Source organism: Nannospalax galili, unplaced genomic scaffold (assembly GCF_000622305.1).
Source record: "Nannospalax galili isolate Female #2095 unplaced genomic scaffold, S.galili_v1.0 scaffold749, whole genome shotgun sequence".
Taxonomy (NCBI): Eukaryota; Metazoa; Chordata; class Mammalia; order Rodentia; family Spalacidae; genus Nannospalax; species Nannospalax galili.
The window spans coordinates 742,855-763,824 of record NW_008359885.1 but is presented as its reverse complement, the minus strand read 5'-3'; the positions used below and the strand labels follow the sequence as shown (position 1 = coordinate 763,824).

At 40.3% G+C, this 20,970-nt stretch overlaps 1 protein-coding gene across 1 annotated transcript in view; it reads right to left on the bottom strand.

The window, feature by feature from the left end:
* Window positions 1–20,970, bottom strand: part of Myrfl (myelin regulatory factor like) — a 153,716-nt gene that overhangs the window by 36,527 nt on the left and 96,219 nt on the right. Inside the window, exons 12-13 of the mRNA XM_029558986.1 lie at window positions 12,913–13,021; window positions 12,021–12,130 (exon numbers count right to left, since the gene is read on the bottom strand). Coding sequence (XP_029414846.1) covers window positions 12,021–12,130; window positions 12,913–13,021 — 219 coding nt within the window. The remainder of the gene's footprint in view (window positions 1–12,020; window positions 12,131–12,912; window positions 13,022–20,970) is intronic.

Genomic DNA, 20,970 nt, shown 5'->3' with positions numbered 1-20,970 from the left:
AGCTCATCCTATTGCAGAGACACTTGTACATGCATGTTTGTTGCTGCTCTTTTCACAACAGCTGAGAGATGGAAGCAACCTAAGTGTCGCTCAAGATGAGTGGATAATGAAAATGTGGTTCATTTATACAATAGAGTTTTACTCAGCAGTAAAGAAAGACGAAATCACGAAATTTGCAGGTAAATAGATGGAACTAGAAACTGTTATACTAACATAGACTCAGAAAAAAAATCCATATGTTCTCCCTCACATGTGGATCCTAGAACCAAATCCTGATAAGTGAGGCTTATACTGAGTTCAAAATTGTATAACTGTATTGATTCAACAGCGAACCTAGAAATTTTATAGCCACTTTTGAAGGAGCTGTGTCTTTGTTCTGGAAACTGTTACTGGGTATGTTAAAGCTGTAATGATATGCTTCTTCTAAAAAATATAAAAAGTAATCTTTAAAAAATGTAGAAAAAAAATCAGGTATAACTCAAGTAATCTAATGATACACCTCAAATACTAAGAAAAGCCAAACCCAAACTAGTAGAAGAAATAATAAATATAAAAACCAAAATTAATAAAATGGAGCCTAAAATAACAATACAATGAACCAATAAAAAAAAAAAAGATTTTATTCCTGGAAAAAATTAACAAGATTGAGAAACCCTTGGTCAAACTAACCAAAAGAAAGCAAGCCACGTGTGGGGTGGTGTGGTGTGGTGTGGCAAGGCGTGGTGTGGTGTGGTGTGGTGTGGCAAGGCGTGGCTTGGCAAGGCGTGGTGTGGCAGCACATGACTCTGATGCCAGAACTGCAGGGGCTGAGAAGACTGCTGGGAGTTTGGGACTGACCTGTTCTACACAATAGGACCTGGGTACAAAACAAAAAAGGTCAGAGGAGGTGGTGAACACCTTTAATTCCAGCACTGGGAGGCAGAGGCAGGCATATCTCTGTGAGAATGAGGCCAACCTAATCTACATAATGAGTTCCAGGCCAGCTGGGGCTACAGGGATTCTCTGTCTCAAAAAACAAAACAGAACAAAAGACAATATAACAGAGATCATGGAGTCTGAGTGGGAGGTTGTAAGGAGGGGGTGGAGATAGGTGGGGGTCTGAATGTGACCAAATACATTGCATGAAATTCCCAAAGAAAATAAAAATATTTTTTAAAGAAAAATAAATAAATTATAAAACAAATCCAAAATTCTTCTGACAAAAACTCTTCTAACTTTTCTAATGCTGGTATAGGTTTTCCTTTTGTTTTAAGAAAACTAAGGTAGAAATAGTAAAGATAAGAATCATTCCGTGATTATAAATTACGACTGTCATATGACAGTTAACTGTGCATATACTATAGAAAGCTGTAAACTATAACTGTGTCATTTACAACAGGTCACAAAGCCAATCAAAGTCCACCCAACAGTCCAAACCAGATTGCTAGTCATCCTCCCTGACCTCGTCCCCCTGGCTATCAGGACCTGTCGTTCTACAGCTCCTGAGTCCACTCTCCTCTCCATCAGCTTGGACCCTTTCCTTTCTTTGCAACTGTTTTTCCCTTTTTTTTAAAAAAAAAAGATGTATATATTCTTATTTTATGTGTGTGTCTGTTTTTGCCTGTATGTATGTAAGTGCACCACATACATACAGTGCCCACAGAGGCCAGAAGAGGGCATTGGGTCCCCTGTAACTGATGTTGCTGATGGTTGTTAGCAATCATGTGGGTGCTGGGAACCAAACCTGAATCCTCTGGAAGAACAGCCAGTACTCTTGACTGCTGAGCCATCTCTTCATTCCCAGCCTTTTCCTTTTACACATGTTTTCATGATACACTATGATCTAGCCCTAACCAAAGGAGACCATAAAGAATGACAAAGTCCCATCTAAACCACAGCAATCCCTTCTTGCAGTGTCTCCCCAGGGCACTTTTATACTGCCTCAGGAGACACAAGCAATAGCTGCAAATGTCCAGTTACTTGACAATAATGATAAAAAGCCACCTCTAATATCTTCAAGTTGGATTTTTCAGCACCATATGTCTTCTGGTAGGCTGACTAGACAAGGAGATAATTCATGTGTTTTCTTATTTAAGAGGAAATAAAAATGGAGAAGAAATTTATTACTCCTTCCTGATTATAATTATGGCCTGTCCTGACTTTATGGATCCAGTGGAAAATTACCAAAAATAAATTTCTAGGGCATGTTATAGCAATTGACTCTTGCTAAGACATAAAGTTCTGACTTCTGTCCTCTATCATCACAGTGAAGTCACTGTAAGCATGTTTGAAAATGTTTTTTTAAAAATGCCCTTTACCCTGATGATAGGTCCTCACTGAGAGGATTCTGACCAGGAATGTCCATCCCAGATGCCTGAAGAACTTGTCACATACACATCTAGTCCCCATGTAGAGGTCTGGATTCATTAATGGGGAATTCATAATGAATTCATGGGGGCATTTGGAAAGATTTCACATTTTATACTCATCTTTGGTTATAAACAATTGAATCAAATTCACTTGTACAATTCTGTCCGGCCATTAATGGGATCTACTACTTTAGCTGAAACACAACATTACAGTTGTGATTTTTCAAAATTGCTATAAAACATTACTAACTATGGCCAGGAAGATGGATTAGTGGGTAAAGATGGTTGGCACCAAGCCTGATGACTTGGGTTTGATCTTTTGGACCCACATGATGGAAGGAAAGAGCCAATTCCCTTAAGTTGTCCTCTGACCTCTACATATGTACCATAACACATACATACACACACACACACACACACACACACACACACATACACACAATTACTAATTGCATCAAATCAGACTCTTTTGTAGACTGTTTGAATGGAATCAATCCTCTATATCAAGCACTTTTGGTGTGCTAAACATTCTCTCAACAATAGGAAATAAATCAATTAAATAAAGTATGCACATTCTCTGCCCTCAGAGAGAACATTTTCTAATGGGGGAAAATGACTAATAAGAATAAACCACAAATAAATAATATCATTTTAAGGTGTAATTAGCACTTCAGAGGAAACCCGAAGGCACTGAAAGAGAAAAGAATTGTTACCACCTACAGCTATTGTGATAGAATATTAGCTTTATTTTTGAGAGAATCGGGAAAGAATAAAATAATGGTGCCAAGTGAAAGGTTTAATTCTCACCACAAAAAGACAGAAAAACTAATAGAATACTGGACCAAACAATTCACAAAGGGAGGACTCTAAATAAGTTCTGTAAGAAAGAGGTTCACAACTTTGTTACTAATGAAAGGAAGGCAAAGTTACAACAGTGTGAGCTACTTTCAATCAGTAACAATAGCAAAATTTAGAAGTCAGATAATATCACATTAGTGCCATGAATTAGAACTGACCAGTAATTTAACACTTTTTTTTTAAGATAGGGTTTCACTCACTCTAGTGTGGTCCAGGCTGGCCTGGAACTCTGGATCTTCCTGCCTCAGCCTCCCAAGTGCTGAACTTACAGGCATGCATCATTATACCCAGCCAGCCAGTAAAGTAGGAAAAATGTATGTATCCTACATTCACTCCTGGAATATGTTCCGAATGGAACCTACTAGCTCATCTGTCTCCTCCATTAGGATTTTGGCATTTCCCTTGCCTATGTTTTCCTTATTTACCCAATCCTCCCAACCTCTGCAGGAGTGTTCTTCCCTATAGGCCCTGACTGAATGTGACCTCCAGTAGCTGCCTTTGGTTCTCTTGCTTCTCTTTCTACATAAATTAAAAACTTTTAAGGCCACACAGATAAGAAACTGCAATGTGAGGGCACATGAAGCCCCTACTGAGTGAGTGTCCGAATTACTTTGTTTGTGACCAAAAGCAACTTGGGAGAAGAAAGGCTTTATTTCACCTTACAGCCTACAGTCCACCATGGAGGGGGCCAAGGAAGGAACTCAAGGCAGGAACCTGGAGACAGGAACTGAAGCACAGATTTTGGAGGAACACTGCTTACTGGCTTACTCCTCTGGCTATGACCAATCTGCTCTGCCCAGGAGTGGTACCACCCACAATGGGGTGGGCCTGGGTCCTCCCACATCTACCAGCAAATAAAAAAATGCCTCACAGACATGGCCACAGGCCAATCTGATGAAGGAAATGCCTCAGTTGAGGTTCCCTTTTCCCAGGTGTGCAAAGCTGACAACTGATGCTATCTGACACAGGGAGCTTTACCCAAGTACCATGTGTCTAGAACTTCTGATATTTCACAGGAGACAGAAGTTTAAAATTTGTATAAAGATCTCTGAATTTCAAATGTAAGCAATAGATTCGTAAGCTTTCAAATGCATGAGGGAAAAAATTATCTGCAGGCCAGATTGGCCACGGGCTTTCCATCTGTGACCTCCATTTTTAGTCTATGCCTTCCTCATGTCTTTACACATTGTGTGCCTCCTCTCTGCCCCCAGCTGCCCTCTGGAGTTCCAATACCCCCTACCCCATGCCTTTTGGACATTTTCATCTGAATGTTCAATTTATACCCCAAAGCCAAATCTGAACTCATCTTTCCCAGAAAAATCCCTTCTTCTTCAGACTTCCTCATGCAAATAAACCACTTCCCTTCCCTTCACTGACATTCAGAAATGCAAGTATTAATATAAACAAATCCTTTCTAGAGTACATATCAGATACTGGACTAGTCAGTACCAGATTAAGGAAGCCATTCTCTGACTCCAGATTAAGGAAGCTATTCTCTGACTCCAGAATAAATACTCTATACGATGTGTCTTCAGAGGCCCAAGGCAGTGTAGGGATAGGATCAATCCAGGCATCACAGGACATATTAATTCATGTACCAATATTTGTTGAATTCCTAATAATGATCTAAATCCTGGGATAAAAGCCACAACAAAGTACTAGAGAAATAATTCTGAAAACTAGATTTCTGCTCTCACAACTATTTAAGGAGATTGGCAAGAACAAACAAATAACAGAAAATTTCAGTAAGGTACAAATACTCCCCAAGCTACTATGAACAAGTGTGAACTCTGTTCACCGAGGAGAGGTCCAGCTGAGGGGTGGGCAGAGTTTGCGAAGTTACTGTGTTCCCTGGTTGTGACCCTGAATCTCACAAATAAAATAAATTTGATACAGAGACTATTTCAGAGGACTCATTCTGGAAGGCCTGGCACCGAGGTCCTAATGATGAGCCTGACTATGGGGACAGTCTTTAGGGCAAAATACACTTGACAGCTCTGAGGCAGAACATACTGGACAGGTCTGAGGAAGAAAGAAAAACAGAAAAGGGAGGGGCTTCCAAACAGTTGTCTGTGTGGCTGAGGACAGGTCTGAGAGGGAAGAAAGAGAAGCTACCAGAAGCAAAAGGGTATGTAGGAATGTTGGGTGAGGAGTGGTGAGAGGGTTTGAAGGCCTCTGAGTTAAGCACACAGCGCATGCAAACACATCATATACTTGAGAAAAGGTGAAAATACAGCTTCACATGATAATAATTCAAATAATTTCCTGGCTGGTTATGATTGAGGAAAAATGGAACCAATGAACAAAATATCACCACATACTAAGTTAAGGGTTGAGGGGCTGTGTGAGCATTGGACACTGAGAAAAGATCTGCTCCTGACTCTAGAGGATGTCATAATGGTCTGTGCCCGATGAAGAGAAAAAAATGAGAAAGGGAGATTAGTTGAGCAGAGTTTTGAGCAGAGTCATTCTACTTGTGGCTGCCAAAATGGAAAGTGTAGAGAGTAAAGGGAGCTGAGGTGTGGGGGATACTGCCAATGGAAGACCATTGGGACTTGGTGTCCATTTGGATACTGTGAAACAAAAGGCTTGAGAGACCATTTGTCTTTCCTTGATCACATATGCATTCCCCAAGTTCCACCAGGTGCTTCCTTTGCTTGTCTAATCTCCTTGTTCCTCTCTATTCATGAACCTTTGCCTTGTCCAGATCTCCTCCTCCTTCTCTGAGTCAAGAAATGAGAGCGCACACATTGAGTGGTGTTCACAGCATAACTTAAGGCTCCGTTGCTTGTGTACCTGTTGTACTACCAACCCTCCTGGATGAGGAACCGCCTGAAGAGAGGAGCAAAGTGTGACTTCATCAGTGCATGATTCAAATAGTTAATGTCCTGGCACATTATAATTGAAGGAAAAAAAACTTAGAATCAAGGGACAAAAAGCAACCCCATACTACATCACAGTAAGATGGCTTAAAGTGTGCAGTCTTAAAAACAAAATAAAACATGAATTGTCAGGATGAATTATCAGCAAGCAATACCTCGTCTTTCTGTGGGCTTAATTGTGAATTCTTTAAGCAGGTCTTACATGTGTGAGGTATATACAGGCATACCTAATAGCAATTTTCCAGAAATAGGGCTCCACATAATCACAGAAACAAATCTTCCAAGTATAGATGAATAAAGAGACAAGCCCTCACTTTCAGCCTTCTGGACCCTACCACACTTGCTGTCTGTATGAATCCTGAGCTCTCTCCCTCCACCGCCTTCCACTGTACCTTTGCTGGGGCACATAGGCACTGTGAGAATTTTATAAAAAGCAAATTACCCCAATAAGAAAACTCTATCTTACAAAGTCATCTTTACCACCAAGGAGGGGGGGGGGAAGCTGGCTGTACCAATTTTTTGTTTGTTTTTTTGAGACATGATCTCCCTGTCACCCCCACTGGCCTGGAATTCATTAAGTAGACTAGGCAGCCTCAGTATCACAGAGATTCCCCTACCTCTGCCTCCAGAATGCTGGGATTAAAGGTGTGTGCCACCATGTCCAGCTTTGGCTGTACCAATTTTGACAAAGCACATCTCTCCCACTTTGATCAATTACATGGACAGTTTTCAAAGTTCCAACCATTCTTTTTCTTATTTTTGCTAAGTCCTTGTGAAAATCATACAGCAACCATGGAGAACAACATTTTGATATTTTACAGTATTTCTATTTTACATTTTACTTTCCATGAAATGTTCGTACTTAAGAAAAAGGATCCCACAGAAGAAGAGGAAATGGAGCTAAGGAGACAAGGAGACACTCATCTGACCTCTGTCTGGTAGAGTAGCCTAGAAGCCCAGAACATCCCAGCAGAGTTCCTCAGAATAAGCAGGCCCAGAGGTGGCAGAGAAAGTCGGCATATTCAGTATGTGAAAGGTTAGAGGCCCAGAGAGCAAGAGGCTCTCCTGTATCTTGTTCATTTCACATTTGGCAAAGAACAGGGGACAACAGGAGCCATACTCCCTGCATTTTTAATGAGAAAAAATGAAGGAGATGCTCTGAGCAGAGAGGCATCCCATAGCTCCGAGAGAGATGAGCAAATCAAGATCATCTTCAGAAGCAAGCCAAAGAATGCCAGCTTCTCCTGCCTAACTGCAGGGAGATGCCACCTGCTTTTGGTGTTGCATATTCTGCAGATGAAATGGCCTCGGGGGCATCTCCATAAATTTCATTTTTACAATGGCCTCACTGTGAAGAAAACAACTTTTCCAGTTTGGACTCCTGTGTTACTTATTTATAAACTGACTTCACCTCAGCAGTTGAAACACCAGCCTGCCTGTGTGGAACAGAAATGTCAGGCTCTGTTTCTGGGTTTCCTTCCCAGAAATGACCTTGAACTGCAGCCTCCCTGGGAACAGGGTGAGAGCTCTTGGGATGCCTGTCACTAACAGACCCAGTTACCTGGGGAATGGGACAATTCTGGGAGACAGAAGGGAGAGCTAATCATTCTGCTGCACAATGAGGGTCTTAAGCAGTATCTATATAGTACTTCCCAGGGACGCTACTTTCCTTGGCATTCTAGGGGAAGAGCACAGCCAGAAGTGACATGCTGCTGTAACTTGGCTAACCCCACGAGCCTCCACTTTGGCAGGCTGGTGCCACCTCCCAAGGCTGCACCTGTGACTGATGGCTCTGGACTCCTTTCCACTTGTCTCAGACACCTTATGAAAATGGAAAAGAGTGACGGTGATTCTGCTGTATTAGTACCTCTGAACATGCTTCATTTTGTTCTTAAGCAAATTGTTGGAAAACTTAGGAATTCATTATTAAAAACAAGCATCTCAGCAGTTCAACAACGTGGCAAGACACAAAGCCAACACTTTTTTTTTTGGTCTTTTTGAGACAGGGTCTCCCAGTAGCCCCAGCTGTCCTGGAACTCACTATGCAGACCAGGTTGGCCTTGAACTCATAGAGATCCACCTGCCTCTGCCTCCCAAGTGCTGGGATTAGAGGCGTGCACCACCATGCCTGGCCATCCAACACATTTTTTAAAAGCTTCCTCTCTACGCATTAATAGTAAGTAATCTGAAAAAGAAATTGTTATACTGAGTGAGGTAACCAGACCCGGAAAGGCAGATGTCTCATATTCTCAACTCATGTGGATCCTAGTGTAAAATCATTAGATTTGTCTGTTTAACTTGGGGCACCTGTAGAAGCCAGAAAACTAGAAGAGGACCATTGGTGGAGAGGGAGAAGAACTATCTTAAGGCAAGAGAGATAGTAAAAGTCAGATGATAAGAAGGGGAAAGGGGGGATAATGGGAAGGGATATTTAAGTGGGGAGAGAGATGTGAGGGGAGGGATAACACTAAAGATGATAGAAAGCACCATATATATTCATTCATTCATTCATTCATTCATAAAAAGTTTAAATGGAGTTATTCTACACAGGAGATAATATTTTTCTCAGAAGCCCAGTGCTGGTTAAGGTATATTTCCCTTCAAGTTGTTGACCAGGGCTGTCCTAGAGACCCTTAACACATACTGCAGGCTACTACCATTGCTCTTGGTTGCTCACCACAACTTGATGGCAAGACTTTATTTCTGAAATCACCACACTTTGGTCATAGGACATGGAGAAATCAAGTTGGTGCTACTAGGAAGCTTCTCCCCTGATGGCTAGCTTTCATAGTATCAGAAGGAGCTACGGAGGCTGCTGGGGAACAAAGTCATCAACAGTCTTACACAGCTGTGAACCTTGTGAGCTACAGTAATGACTGGGGTGGCAAGAAATGTCCATGGGTGTAATAGTGGCATGAATCTAGTGGAGGGAACCAACCACTTTCTGATTAGATTTAAGGCCCACTCCCCAGGAGGAAAATCATACCTAGTACTGTAAAATTGACCATGAACCCATGGCTGGGAACCTCATAGGCTCCAGGGGTGAACCTACTACAGTTTGCTAAATGAACATAGTACCAAACTACTCTCTACATTTGTTAAGTAGCTTTGGCTACTTAACAAGACCTTGTCTGAAAAAAACAAACAAAAACAAAAAGACAACACAAACAACAAGAAAAAGTGCATCTGATAAACAATGAACACCCAGGGGCTGGAGAGATGGCTCAGAGGTTAAGAATACTGACTGCTCTTGCAGAGGACCTGGGTTCGATTCCCAGGACCCACATGGCGGCTATGAACCATCTTTAACTTCAGTTCCAGGGGAATATGAACCCCTCTTCTGACCTCCACGGCATTGCACAACATGAGTGCACTCACAGACATGTAGGCAATACACTCATACACATAAAATAAAAATAATAAAATTTAAAAAAAATGAACACCCAGAATATACAGAAAACTAGAACACAACAACAGAACAAAAAAGCAAACAACCCAACTCAAAGTGGGCAAAGGGTTTGAATAGGGATTTCTCAAAAGAAGATATCCAAGAGGTCAATAATAATATTAAGAGATGCTCAATATTATTACCCATTAGAGGCATGCAAATTAAAACTATAACACCACCTTATGTCCCTTAAGATGGCTATTAAAATAAACAGAAAATAACAAGTGTTGGTGAAGAAACTAGAATGCTTGGGCATTGCACATGGGAATATAACATTCTGGATACAGTATGGTAGTTACTCAAAAAACTGGAAATAAAATTACCATGTGATGACCCAGAAATTCCACTTTTGAGTATATATGCCCCCAAAAGTGAAAGCTGGGATGCAAAAAGATATTTGTACACCCAATGTTTAGAATAGATAAAATGGGAAAGCCACCCATGATGGAGTGGATAAGCAAAATGTGATCTCTATATAAAAATAAAGAGATATGCCAGGCGTGGTGGTGCACACCGGTAGTCCCAACACTCAGGAAGCAGAGGCAGGCAGATCTCTGTGAGTTCAAGGCCAGCCTGGTCTACATAGTGAGTTCCAGGACAGCTCAGGATACAGGGAGACCCTGTCTCAAAAGGATCAAAAAAAAAAGAGAGAGATATCATTACTCAGCTTTAAAAGGGAAGGAAATCATCCATGCTGCAACATAGAGGGATTTTGATTATTCTAAGTAAAATAAGCCTCACAAAAAGGACAACTACTGCATGAGTCCATATATATGAGGTACTTGGAGTAGTCAAAACCATAAATTAGGGTTGCTAGCTGCTAGGGGAAGGAAGAAATGAGGACAATGGATACAGAATTTCAGTTTTACAAAATAAAGACTTCTGGAGATGGATGGTGATGACAGATGAACAAAATAATGAATATGTCTAATACCAGTGAGCTGTACCCTTAACGGTGGTTAAGATGATGCATTTTATGCTGTGCCTATTTTATAATAACAAAGAGATATCGGGAAGTGCATGGACTTCTCATGCTGTGCCTCTGCAACGAAGTCTGGGCAAGAGCAACTACAGCCCTGCCTCCATGTAAGATGTGCACCCTGAAGCAGCAGCAGTGACTCACTTCTGCCATGAGGCCCTTGCAGCCCAGGGCTGAGCAGGTCATTTCCTATGTGTTTGTTGAACAGGCACAAGTAGAAGATGGTGACGGAGCGCAGTGTAAAAACCATCTGGTTTGCTACTCCAAGGATGGCTTGTGACCAGCAGGGTTGGCAAGACTGGCATCACTCAGAGGCTGGCTACTTCTGCATAAGGTGATTTCTAGTATCACCGTATTCCTGCCAAATCAGAATCTGCATTTTAATAAGATCCCCAGTAGTGTATGTGCACTCTGAAGTTTGAGAAGCACTGTCCCCACTAACTGACAAGTTATAAATTAGTCTCCACTCAAACTAATTCCCACCATTGCAAACTCCCTATGCAATCAGTCTTTCCCCTCAGCACTGAATACAATAATGCAACACAGAGCAAACTTGCAGTAGAGTGAGTCTGAAAAAAGATGCTGGACATCACAGGACTGATGGACATGGCATAGGGGAACTACTCAAGTCATATCTGCTGCATTAATAAGAGAGGAAGTAGCTGACTTAGACCCCTTATTCCATGAACAGGGCTAATCTAGAGGCAAGAGGGCATTTCTTCAAAAGACAATGATTTAAATAACAAAGAATTAAGACAGGCCCTTAGGGAAAAGATGAGGCTCATGAATAGCTCTGTAAAAATGACCCACTTTATGATCCCACTGTGGAATTTAAAGATAATTTCATCAATAAACGATACAAAAATGCACCATTCCATTCAACCTTAAATTATTCTGAGGAGCAAGCAGCACACTGTGTAATTATAGTTTAGCTTGTATTAGAGAAGATAAGTATTTTTCAAAGTTATAGTTCCATTTTTAAAGATGAAGTTCAATTGAACTTTTTGTGAAGGTTTCCCATGCTGTCTGGCCCTTGTTTTGAGAGTGTACCTGCAAAGTGAACTCTGCCTGAGTCAGTTTTCCTTCAATAAAGCCTGCTGAAGAGGAATTCTGACCATTGCACAGTCCTTTTTCTTTTACCCTTGTGGGAATTATTATTATTGTCACTGAATATTGAAAACCTATAGCTGTATTTAGATATGAGGTGCAAAGTGGTGTTCTGATTTTTTAATATAGTGTACAATGGCAAATTTAGCCATCACCCAAGTCATCCACTGCCTCAGCCATTTAACATATCCCAGGATGAGAACCTCCTTAAGACTTCTCTGTCATACCTATGACTAGTATGGGATAATTGGTACTAACTTTCCCTACAGCTTAATGAAGGGTTTCCTTTATGTCGTGTTTCCAGGCAAGTTGCTTCTGGCCATTGTGCTGCCACAGGAGGGGTTCACTGGTGAGTGAAGTCATAACTAGCCACATACACCTATTCAGAGGTTGATTACCTTGTCCACCGTGAGAAAGTTCTCCAGCTTCTCCCCATCTTCACAGGTGACATCCCCAACTTCTCTTACAGCTCTGGGCAGGATCTCTTGCACCTCTTGGGCAATCATCCCTATATACAAAACACTTCAACAGTTTAATCAGGGAAAGAACTTCAGGATTGCTCACTGGATTTCCCACATCAGAATGGAACTCTGACAGCTATGGAAGAGTTTTGGAAAGAGAGGTTTACCTAAGCTTTTGTTTTGATCTACAATTGAACCAAGAATTACCACATGATTAAAAGGAGGAACCATATCCTCTCTCTCTCTCCCTCCCTACCTCCCTCTCTTTCTCCCTCCCTCCTTCTTAAGATTCTGACAAATGTCAGGAAGGATAAATTAATAAATACCCTTAAAGGCCCTTTACATAGAAAGAACTGCGTCATTAGTTTGATTTCATTTCTTTTCCTACATGGGGCTTTTGTCCCTCAGTGGTCCTGCTTCCTTTAGGATTCCTGAGTAGGGAACAAGCATTGCTTTGCTAACTTTCTGTCTCACCTAGATTCACCTGCTCTCCACCTTTCCTCTCTACCTAGATTGCTGAGGGCTTCCTCTTACACAGATTGGTTGTTCTGTGCCCCTAAACTATCATCTCATGAGCAAAGGACTCAAGAGAAAAGAAACAATATATTCAAAATATTCTGCCACGACTTGGGGTGCAGAAATGGGGGGCGTTGAATAAAGATAAAACAAAAGTTCTTTAGCCCTCCCTGTTCTAATGGCTATGGGTTTCACAGGATGTGTTAGTTCAACGGGGCATTGTCAAATGCATAGCACAAAACTCGAGATAAAGAGGAAATTAAAATTTTAATAGCTAACAATAGAAAATTAAAGAGGGAATTTGTGTGTGTACCTATTTGATGAGTAGTGTTTATTCCCATTGCTGATGCAAATTCAGGTTTGTAGTCGTATTCAACAATCCTCATTTGGGCTATTCTTCTGAGCTGTTCATTTGTGTCAACCTGATTTAATTAAAGAAGAACAGATTTCACCCGTTTAGATATTTGCTATTCAAATCAATGCCCAAAGTGACCCATACAGGTTAGAAATATGCACAGCGAGAGTGTACTTTTCTGTTGGCCAAACAAATTTCAGAGAAGTTTCTGGTTTTCAACTCAGAGAAGCCAAAGGTTCAAGGTTCACACTGATGACTTCTATCCACTAATAAACAGACCCAAAGGTTTTGTGTCTAAATTATGGGGCAGAAGTGCTGCCTTCTCTGCTCTTCTCTGAGTTCCCTCCTCTGAGAAGTGTGCCTACTTACTGAGCAAAGAGGTTTTCTCTTCAGACAGTAACAATGTCTGTTCAGGATGCCAAAGTGTCGTTTTCAAATGAGTCCATGGGTTTTCAGCAGAGCTTGTATTTACAAACGGAAAATGCAAGGTTTAGTTCAAGGACAACCTTTAGGTGTGGAGGGATCCCATGTAATTGAATTGATTTTGGACATTTGGCTTGAGGAAATTTTGGGGAGTAGATTGTAAGCCTGGTTTGCAGACCTTCTGACCCTCAGGACCCAGGCCATCCCTTCCCTCCCCAGGTCCCTTGGGTCATTGTGTCTAATGATGCTCCCAACTGTCATTACAAAGTCCTCAAAAACATTTTACTGGTCTCCCAAAATGATAACAAGACAATAGAATGAATTTTCTTTAAAGCTAAATGTGTTTGACTCAATTTGAGGGATTGTTTTTTATGACTCCATTAAAAAATAGCAGGATCCATTTTTTAATGACCTTAATTTACAAAAAAAAAAAATCAGGAACGTTTTGTATGTTCCTTGACTTTATTTATTTAGTTAGTTATTTTTTAGCATATATCACTGGATTGTGAAATCAATGGCATTTTGGCAATTAGAAATACATCACCTAGGATCTTCTGGGTAAGATGGAAGATTAGAAGCCCTGTCTAAGTGAAAAGATGATTATAGCTGAGGAAGAAGGACCAGGACTGCTGCACAGCCCAGTCAAGCTCCTCCTTTAAGGACTTGCTGTGATAGACACTTGCCCTACACTCCAGTGAACTTCCTCCAAGATCTGACTTGACCACGCCACTGCATCCACAGCTGCCTTGGAACATAGCAGGCTGGCATGGGCATTCTCCAAGCCAATCTTAAATGCCTCATAGCAAACAGCCTACCGAAGCTTCATCACCAGTGAGTTTTCACCACAAAGGAACCCCCACGAAATCTCCAGAGTATGGCAGCCTGACAAGAGCTACATAATGGCAAAACAAGTTGACATTCTAATTTGGATGGGAAAATTTTCATAGGGTCCCACCTCAAGGTGAGAGCTACAGGCAACCAATGGATGTTGAGGGAGGGAGAATCAGTTTTCTCCAGGGACTAACTTCCTGAAAGGCTATCTAATCCCAAGTGGGCAGCCCCAAACACATGTACACATGAACACCACTAAATGGACTGAGGACACTATATGTGTGTGTGTGTGTGTGTGTAAATACATAGGCATATGTAACAATAATTAAAAAAGAATAAGCAATTGTGAATGGGGGACATGGGAGGAGTTAGAGGGGACTGGGAAGGGTGGAAATTATGCAAACACAACACTTATGTATGAAAAACTAAAAAAAAACTTAAAAATATTAAAGACCAATTTCCATGATGACCATAAATGCAAAAATTCTCAACTAAATACTTTCAAACTGAATCCAAGAACATATAAAGATCATATATTATACAAAATGGGCTTCATCTCAGGAATACAAAGCTGGTTCAACATAAGCAAATTAATAAATGCAATATATCAAATAATAGACTTAAAGGCAAAAGTCACATGATCCTCACAAAAGATACAAAAAAGACATTTGACAAAATTCAACATGCCTTCATGATAAAAGTCCTACATAAGTTAAGAATAAATGGAACATAACTCAAAATAATAAAGAGTATATAAAACAACATCATAGAAGTGGGGAAAAACCCAAGTATTCCCTCTCAGTTGGCATGAGACAAGGGTGACCACTCTCTTATTACAGTGCTCAAAGTCTTAGGTAGAGCTCTAAGACAAGAGAAAGATATAAAAGGGATTAAAAACAGAAAGAGGTACAATGATCCTTATTGGTGGCTGGAGAGATAGTTCAGCGGTTAAGGGCAATGACTGCTCTTGCAGAGGAGCTAGGTTTGGTTCTCAGGACCCACCCACATGATGGCTAACAACTATCCATTGTACCAGGAAATTCAACACCCTCTTCTGGCCTCTGCAGGCATTGCACATATGTGGTGTTTTTACACATAATGCAGACAAAACACTTGTACACATAAAATAAAAATAATAAACAAATGAAAAATTATCCCTAAATTCACAGAATTATCTCTATTCACAGATGACTTTGTTCTATACTTAAAAATACCCTACAAACTCTTCTGGAAAACTCTTAGATTCAGTAAACACTTTCAGTAAAGTTGCACATTACAAAAATCAACAAACAAAAATCAGTAGCTCTCATATATACCAATAATGTACTTACTGAGAAAAAATATAAGGAAAAATATCCCATTTTCAAAAAATAATAAAGTAGTAGGAAGAAATCTAACCAAGGAAGTGAATGACCTCTACAATGAAAATTTTAAGAAACAGAAAAAAAGAAATTAAAGAAGATACTAGATGATGGAAAGTCCTTTCATGCTTTTGGATTGGCAGAATTACTATTGTAAAAATGGTGAAATTGACAAAGTAATCTACAGATTCAATGCAATCCCAGTCAAAATTCAAGCTGGGGAGATGGGTCAGTTGAAGTGTGTACCACATAAGCATGAAGACATGAGTTCAAGCCCCTAGAATCTATATAAAAAGATAGGCATGGTGGCATGCACCTGTAACCCCAGTTCTGGAGGTTGGGTAGACAGATGGATCCCTGAGGTTCATTGGCTAGCCAGCTTAGTCGAATCAATGAACTTCAGGTTAAGTGACAGACCCTGTCGCAAACAGTTAAAAATGGAGACAATCCAGGAAAGACACCTGACGTTGAGCTCTGTCTTCTACATACACATACACTCACATATCTGCACACCCACATACACACATGTGCACACCCACACTAACTAGTACATACACCATATACAGACAACACCACACACACACACACACACAATTTCAACGACAGTCTTCACAGAACTAGAAAAATCTATCCAAAAATTTATATGGAAATACAAAAGACCAACAATAGTGAAAGCAATACTTAGCAGAAAAGAACACTGTTGGAGGCATTATGATACCAGACACAAATTATACTACAGAGGTACAGTGACAAAGGCAGCACTATAGTGGCAGAAAAACAATCAAACTAAGAGGTTAAGGACCCACATCTAAATTTGACAAAAGTGTCTAGAACATACACTGGAAAAAGACAGTGCTGGCAAAATAGGATGTCTACCTGTAGAGGAATGAAATTAGATCCAGATCTCTCATCCTGCGCACACACACACACACACACACACACACACACACACACACAATCAAACTAGATGAAAGGCCTTAATTCTGAACTGAAATGATGAAATTTCTAAAGAAAAATAAGGAATACATTTCAAGATATTGGTATGGGCAAAAGCCTTCTGAACAGGACTCAAGTAGCACAGGAAGAGCCCCAAGAATGAACAAATGTGATGACATGAAGTTAAAAAGTTTCACATTAAAAGAATGACCAGCAAAGCAAATGGACATCCCACAAATGGGAGAAAATCTTTTCCAGCAATAGCTCAGACAGCGGATTAATGTCCAGAATATATAAAGAACAATAAAAATTAAACATAAAAACCCTGGCAGTTGACAAATGGACTAATGAAACGGGCAGACAGTTCTCAAAAGAAGAAATGCAAATGGCCAATAAGTGTTTTAAAAAGTGTTTAACATCCTGGGGGCTGGAGAGATGGCTCAGCAGTTAAGAGCAGTGACTGCTCTTGCAGAGGACCCGGGTTTGATTCCCAGCACCCACATGGAAGCTATAAACTGTCCTTAACTCCAGTTCAAGGGGAATCCGAAGCCCTCTGTGGCATTGCACGACACGGGTACACTCACTTACATACAGGCAATACACTCATACACATAAAATAAAAATAATAAAAATATTTTTAAGTGTTTTAAAAAGTGTTTAACATCCTTAACTATCAGGAAAATGCAAATTAAAATTACCATGAAATTCCATCTCACTGTAGTTAGAATGACAGTCATTAAGAAAACAGACAACAGGGGCTGGAGAGATGGCCCAGTGGTGAAGAGCACTGGCTGCTCTTGCAGAGGACCCAGGTTTCATTCCCAGCACCCACACGGCAGCCAACAACCATCTATAACTCCAGTTCCAGGGGATCTGACATCCTCTTCTGACCTCCATGAGCACTGCATGACACAGTTGCACTTACATACATGCAGGTGCCCTTACATACATACACTCGTACACATAAAGTAAAAACAATAAAATATCTTTAAAGGAAATAGACAACAATGAATGCTGGTAGAAGTGTGGGGAAAAGAACCTTTACTCACTTTTGTGGGAGTGTAAACTAGTGGAGCCATTTTGGAAATCAATACGGAGGTTTCTCTTAAAAAAATAAAAACTAGTACTACCATATGATGCAGCTGTACCACTCCTGACGTTTACCCAAAGGATTCTACGTCCTACAGCAGAAACACCTGAACATTCCTATTTAGGAACCAGCTAGACACCCGTCAATAGATGAATGAATGAAGAAAATGTGGCACATATACACAATGGAATTTTATTCAGTCCTACAGGAAAATGACATTTACAAGAAAATGGAAAGATCTAGAAAGTATTGTGTTAACTGAGGTAGCCCAGACTCAGAAAGATGAAAACCACATGCTCTCTCATATGCCCATCATAATTTACAATGTCTTTAAATATGTGTATAAGTGAGGTGAGCTTGGGTATAGGCTATGAAACTGGAAAGGAGACCACAAGAGAGGATCATGAGGTGTTGAGTAAAGGAGGATGGTAACAGCACACATGTGACATGAAAGCAGAAAGAAAGCCTTGTGGGGGCTGTGGAAGGGCACAAGGGGGCAGGAGGAGGAGGGGAAAGAAGGGAGGAAAATCAATAAAAGCAAATTTTGTTTGAAATGCCATAATGAAACCTAATGCAACCTATGCTAATTTAACATTGTATTGATCAACAGCAGAAATATATTATTGCCCAGGCATTCACAAATTAGAGGAATAAAACATGCTTGCTGTTGTTTTAAGAAAATCTGAGTTATAAGCTTCAACATCTCCAACTCCATTCAGTGGTAGGAAAGCCCCGCCCGTCAGTCAGGCCCCTGCCAGTCCTGTGCTAACTTCTCATTAGTCCCTTGGTTCCTGTACAGCCTGCATGAACCCCCAGGGTGGACAAAGTGAAGGTCTTTTCTCATAGGTGGAAAGTAAACAAGACTGTGTTCTCACACAGGGTGTCTAGGCCAGAGAGGGAAAATGGCCCCTGCTTCATAAATTGGATCTCTGAATGTATTTTCCTTTAAAGACATTGTAAGACAATTCAGTCCTCTAGCACCATTATCAAAGTCCTTCCTATAATTTGGATATAAAGTGTCCCCAAAAGGCTCATGTCTGCAGCTGGATGATCTAGTCATTGACAGGTGATTGGATCATGTGGGCTCTGACTTCAAAAGTGGGTTAATCCATTAATAGATTCATAACTTAATGGCATGACTGAGACATAGTGGGAGGTGGGACCTGGTTGGAGGAATTAGATCACTAGACGCATGCATTTGAAGAGTATCTTGTCCCTGGCCTCTTCATGTCTCACTCTCTTTGCTGCTTGGCTGCCATGAGGTGAGAAGCTAGGATCTACCACACCCACTCCAACAGGATATTCTGCCTCATGTTAAAGTCATGGAGTCAAACAACTAGCCACAGGCTGAAACCAATGAGACTGTGAGCCAAAAAACTCCTAATTCCTTTATGCTGCTCTTCACAGCTATTGTGCCTCAGTAATGAAAATTCGCACATTTTAAATAGATGTTTTATTTTATTAGCACATGTAAATAGTAGGTCTCATGTCATTTTCATACATGTGATGCAATGTACTTTGCTCATAATCCCCCCAGTACCCTCTCTTGTCTTCCTAAGTTCCCCTCCTACTGGTTCCCTCCTTTTCACAAATAGCTTCCCTCTGCCTTCAACTCTTTCTTTCATTCAAATCTAAATTCTACATATGAAGGAAAATGTGTGATATTTTTCTTTCCGAATCTGACTTATTTTGCTTAAAGTGATGAACTCGAGTTGCATCACACCCCCCTCCCCTTTTGGACAAATAACATAACTTTGATATTCTTTATCGCTGAAAAATATTCCATTGTGTATTTATATCAAATTTTCTTACTCCATTTGTCTGGTACCTAAGCTGATTCCAATTCTTAGCTATTATGAATAATGTTGCAAAGAAAACAAGTATGCAGTTACCTACAGTGTGTATGCTACTAAGATTCCTTCAAGCATATACTCGAGTGGTATGGCTGAATCATGTTAGTTACATCTTGACTTTTTTGATGAAATTCCATACTGATTTCCATAGTGGCTGCACTAATTTACATTCCCTCCAGTAATGTATGAGTTCCTCTTCCCCACCTCTTCCCCAGCATTTGTTTATGTCTCCTTTCTTAATGGTAGCCAGTCTGACTGGAATCTCAGTGTAGCTTGATTTGCATTTCCCTAATGGTTACGAATATTTTTATATGTTTATTGGTCATTTAGGTATCCTTTTTTTTTTAGAATTCGCTATTCGATTCATTTGTCCATTTATTGATTGAATGGTTTTACGGTGTTTAATTTTTTGAGTTCTTTATATATTCTGGATATTGATTCCCTATCCGTTGTATATATGGCAAAGGTTTTCTCCAATCCATCAGGTAGTCTTTTCAGCTGTTAGTTGTTTACTTTATTGTGTGCAATCTTTTTAATGTTATGCACTATCAATTTTTAATTCTTACAATTATTTTCTGGTTTATTATAGTCCTTTTCAGAAAATCTTTTTTTGGGGGGGGTCTTTTTGAGACAGGGTCTCCCTGTAGCTCCAGCTGGTCTGGAACTCACTATGTAGACCAAGCCAGCCTTGAACTCACAGAGATTCGCCTGCCTCTGCCTCTCAAGTGCTGGGATGAAAGGCATGAGCAGCCATGGCTGGCAGAAAAACTTTTCTTATGCTAGTATCTTGAAATATTTTCCCTATGTTTTCCTCTAGCAGTTTCAAAGTTTCAGATTTTACATTAAGGTGTTTGATCCATTTTTGGATTGTTTTTTGTTCTGAGGAGAGGAAGGGAGCTACTTTAAAATTTCTAGATATGGACATCTAGTTTTCCCAGCACTGTTTGTTGAAGAAGCTATCTTTTCTTTGATGTATTTTTTGTTGTCTTTTTCAAAACTCATACAACTGTAGCTGCACAGGTTTATTTCAGGGCCCTCTAGTCTATTCCATCTGTCTCCACATCTGTTACTGTGAATACCACGCTGGTTGGTTTGGTTGGTTTTTGGGTTTTTGCTTGTTTGTTGTTTTACTATGCTCCTATAATGTAGTTTGCCATTAGGTATTATGATACATCCAGAATTGTTCTTTTGCTCTGGGTTGCTTGGTTATTTGGGATCTTTTGTGCGCTCATCAGAACTTTCTACTTCTGTGAAGAAATTATGATAATTGCACTGAATTATGGGTGGCTTTTGGTAATATGACCACTTTTACCATTGCAATTCACTAATCTATGAACATGAGAGGTCTTTCCATGCTTTAGTGCCTTCTTCCATATCTTTCTTTGGCATTTTAAAGTTTTGATTGCAGAGGTCTTTGACCTCTTTCACTAGGTTTATTCCTTGGTATTTGTTTTGAAGCTACTGTGAAAGGGATGTTCTCCTGATTTCTTTTTCATCATGTTCCTTACAAGCATATAGAAAA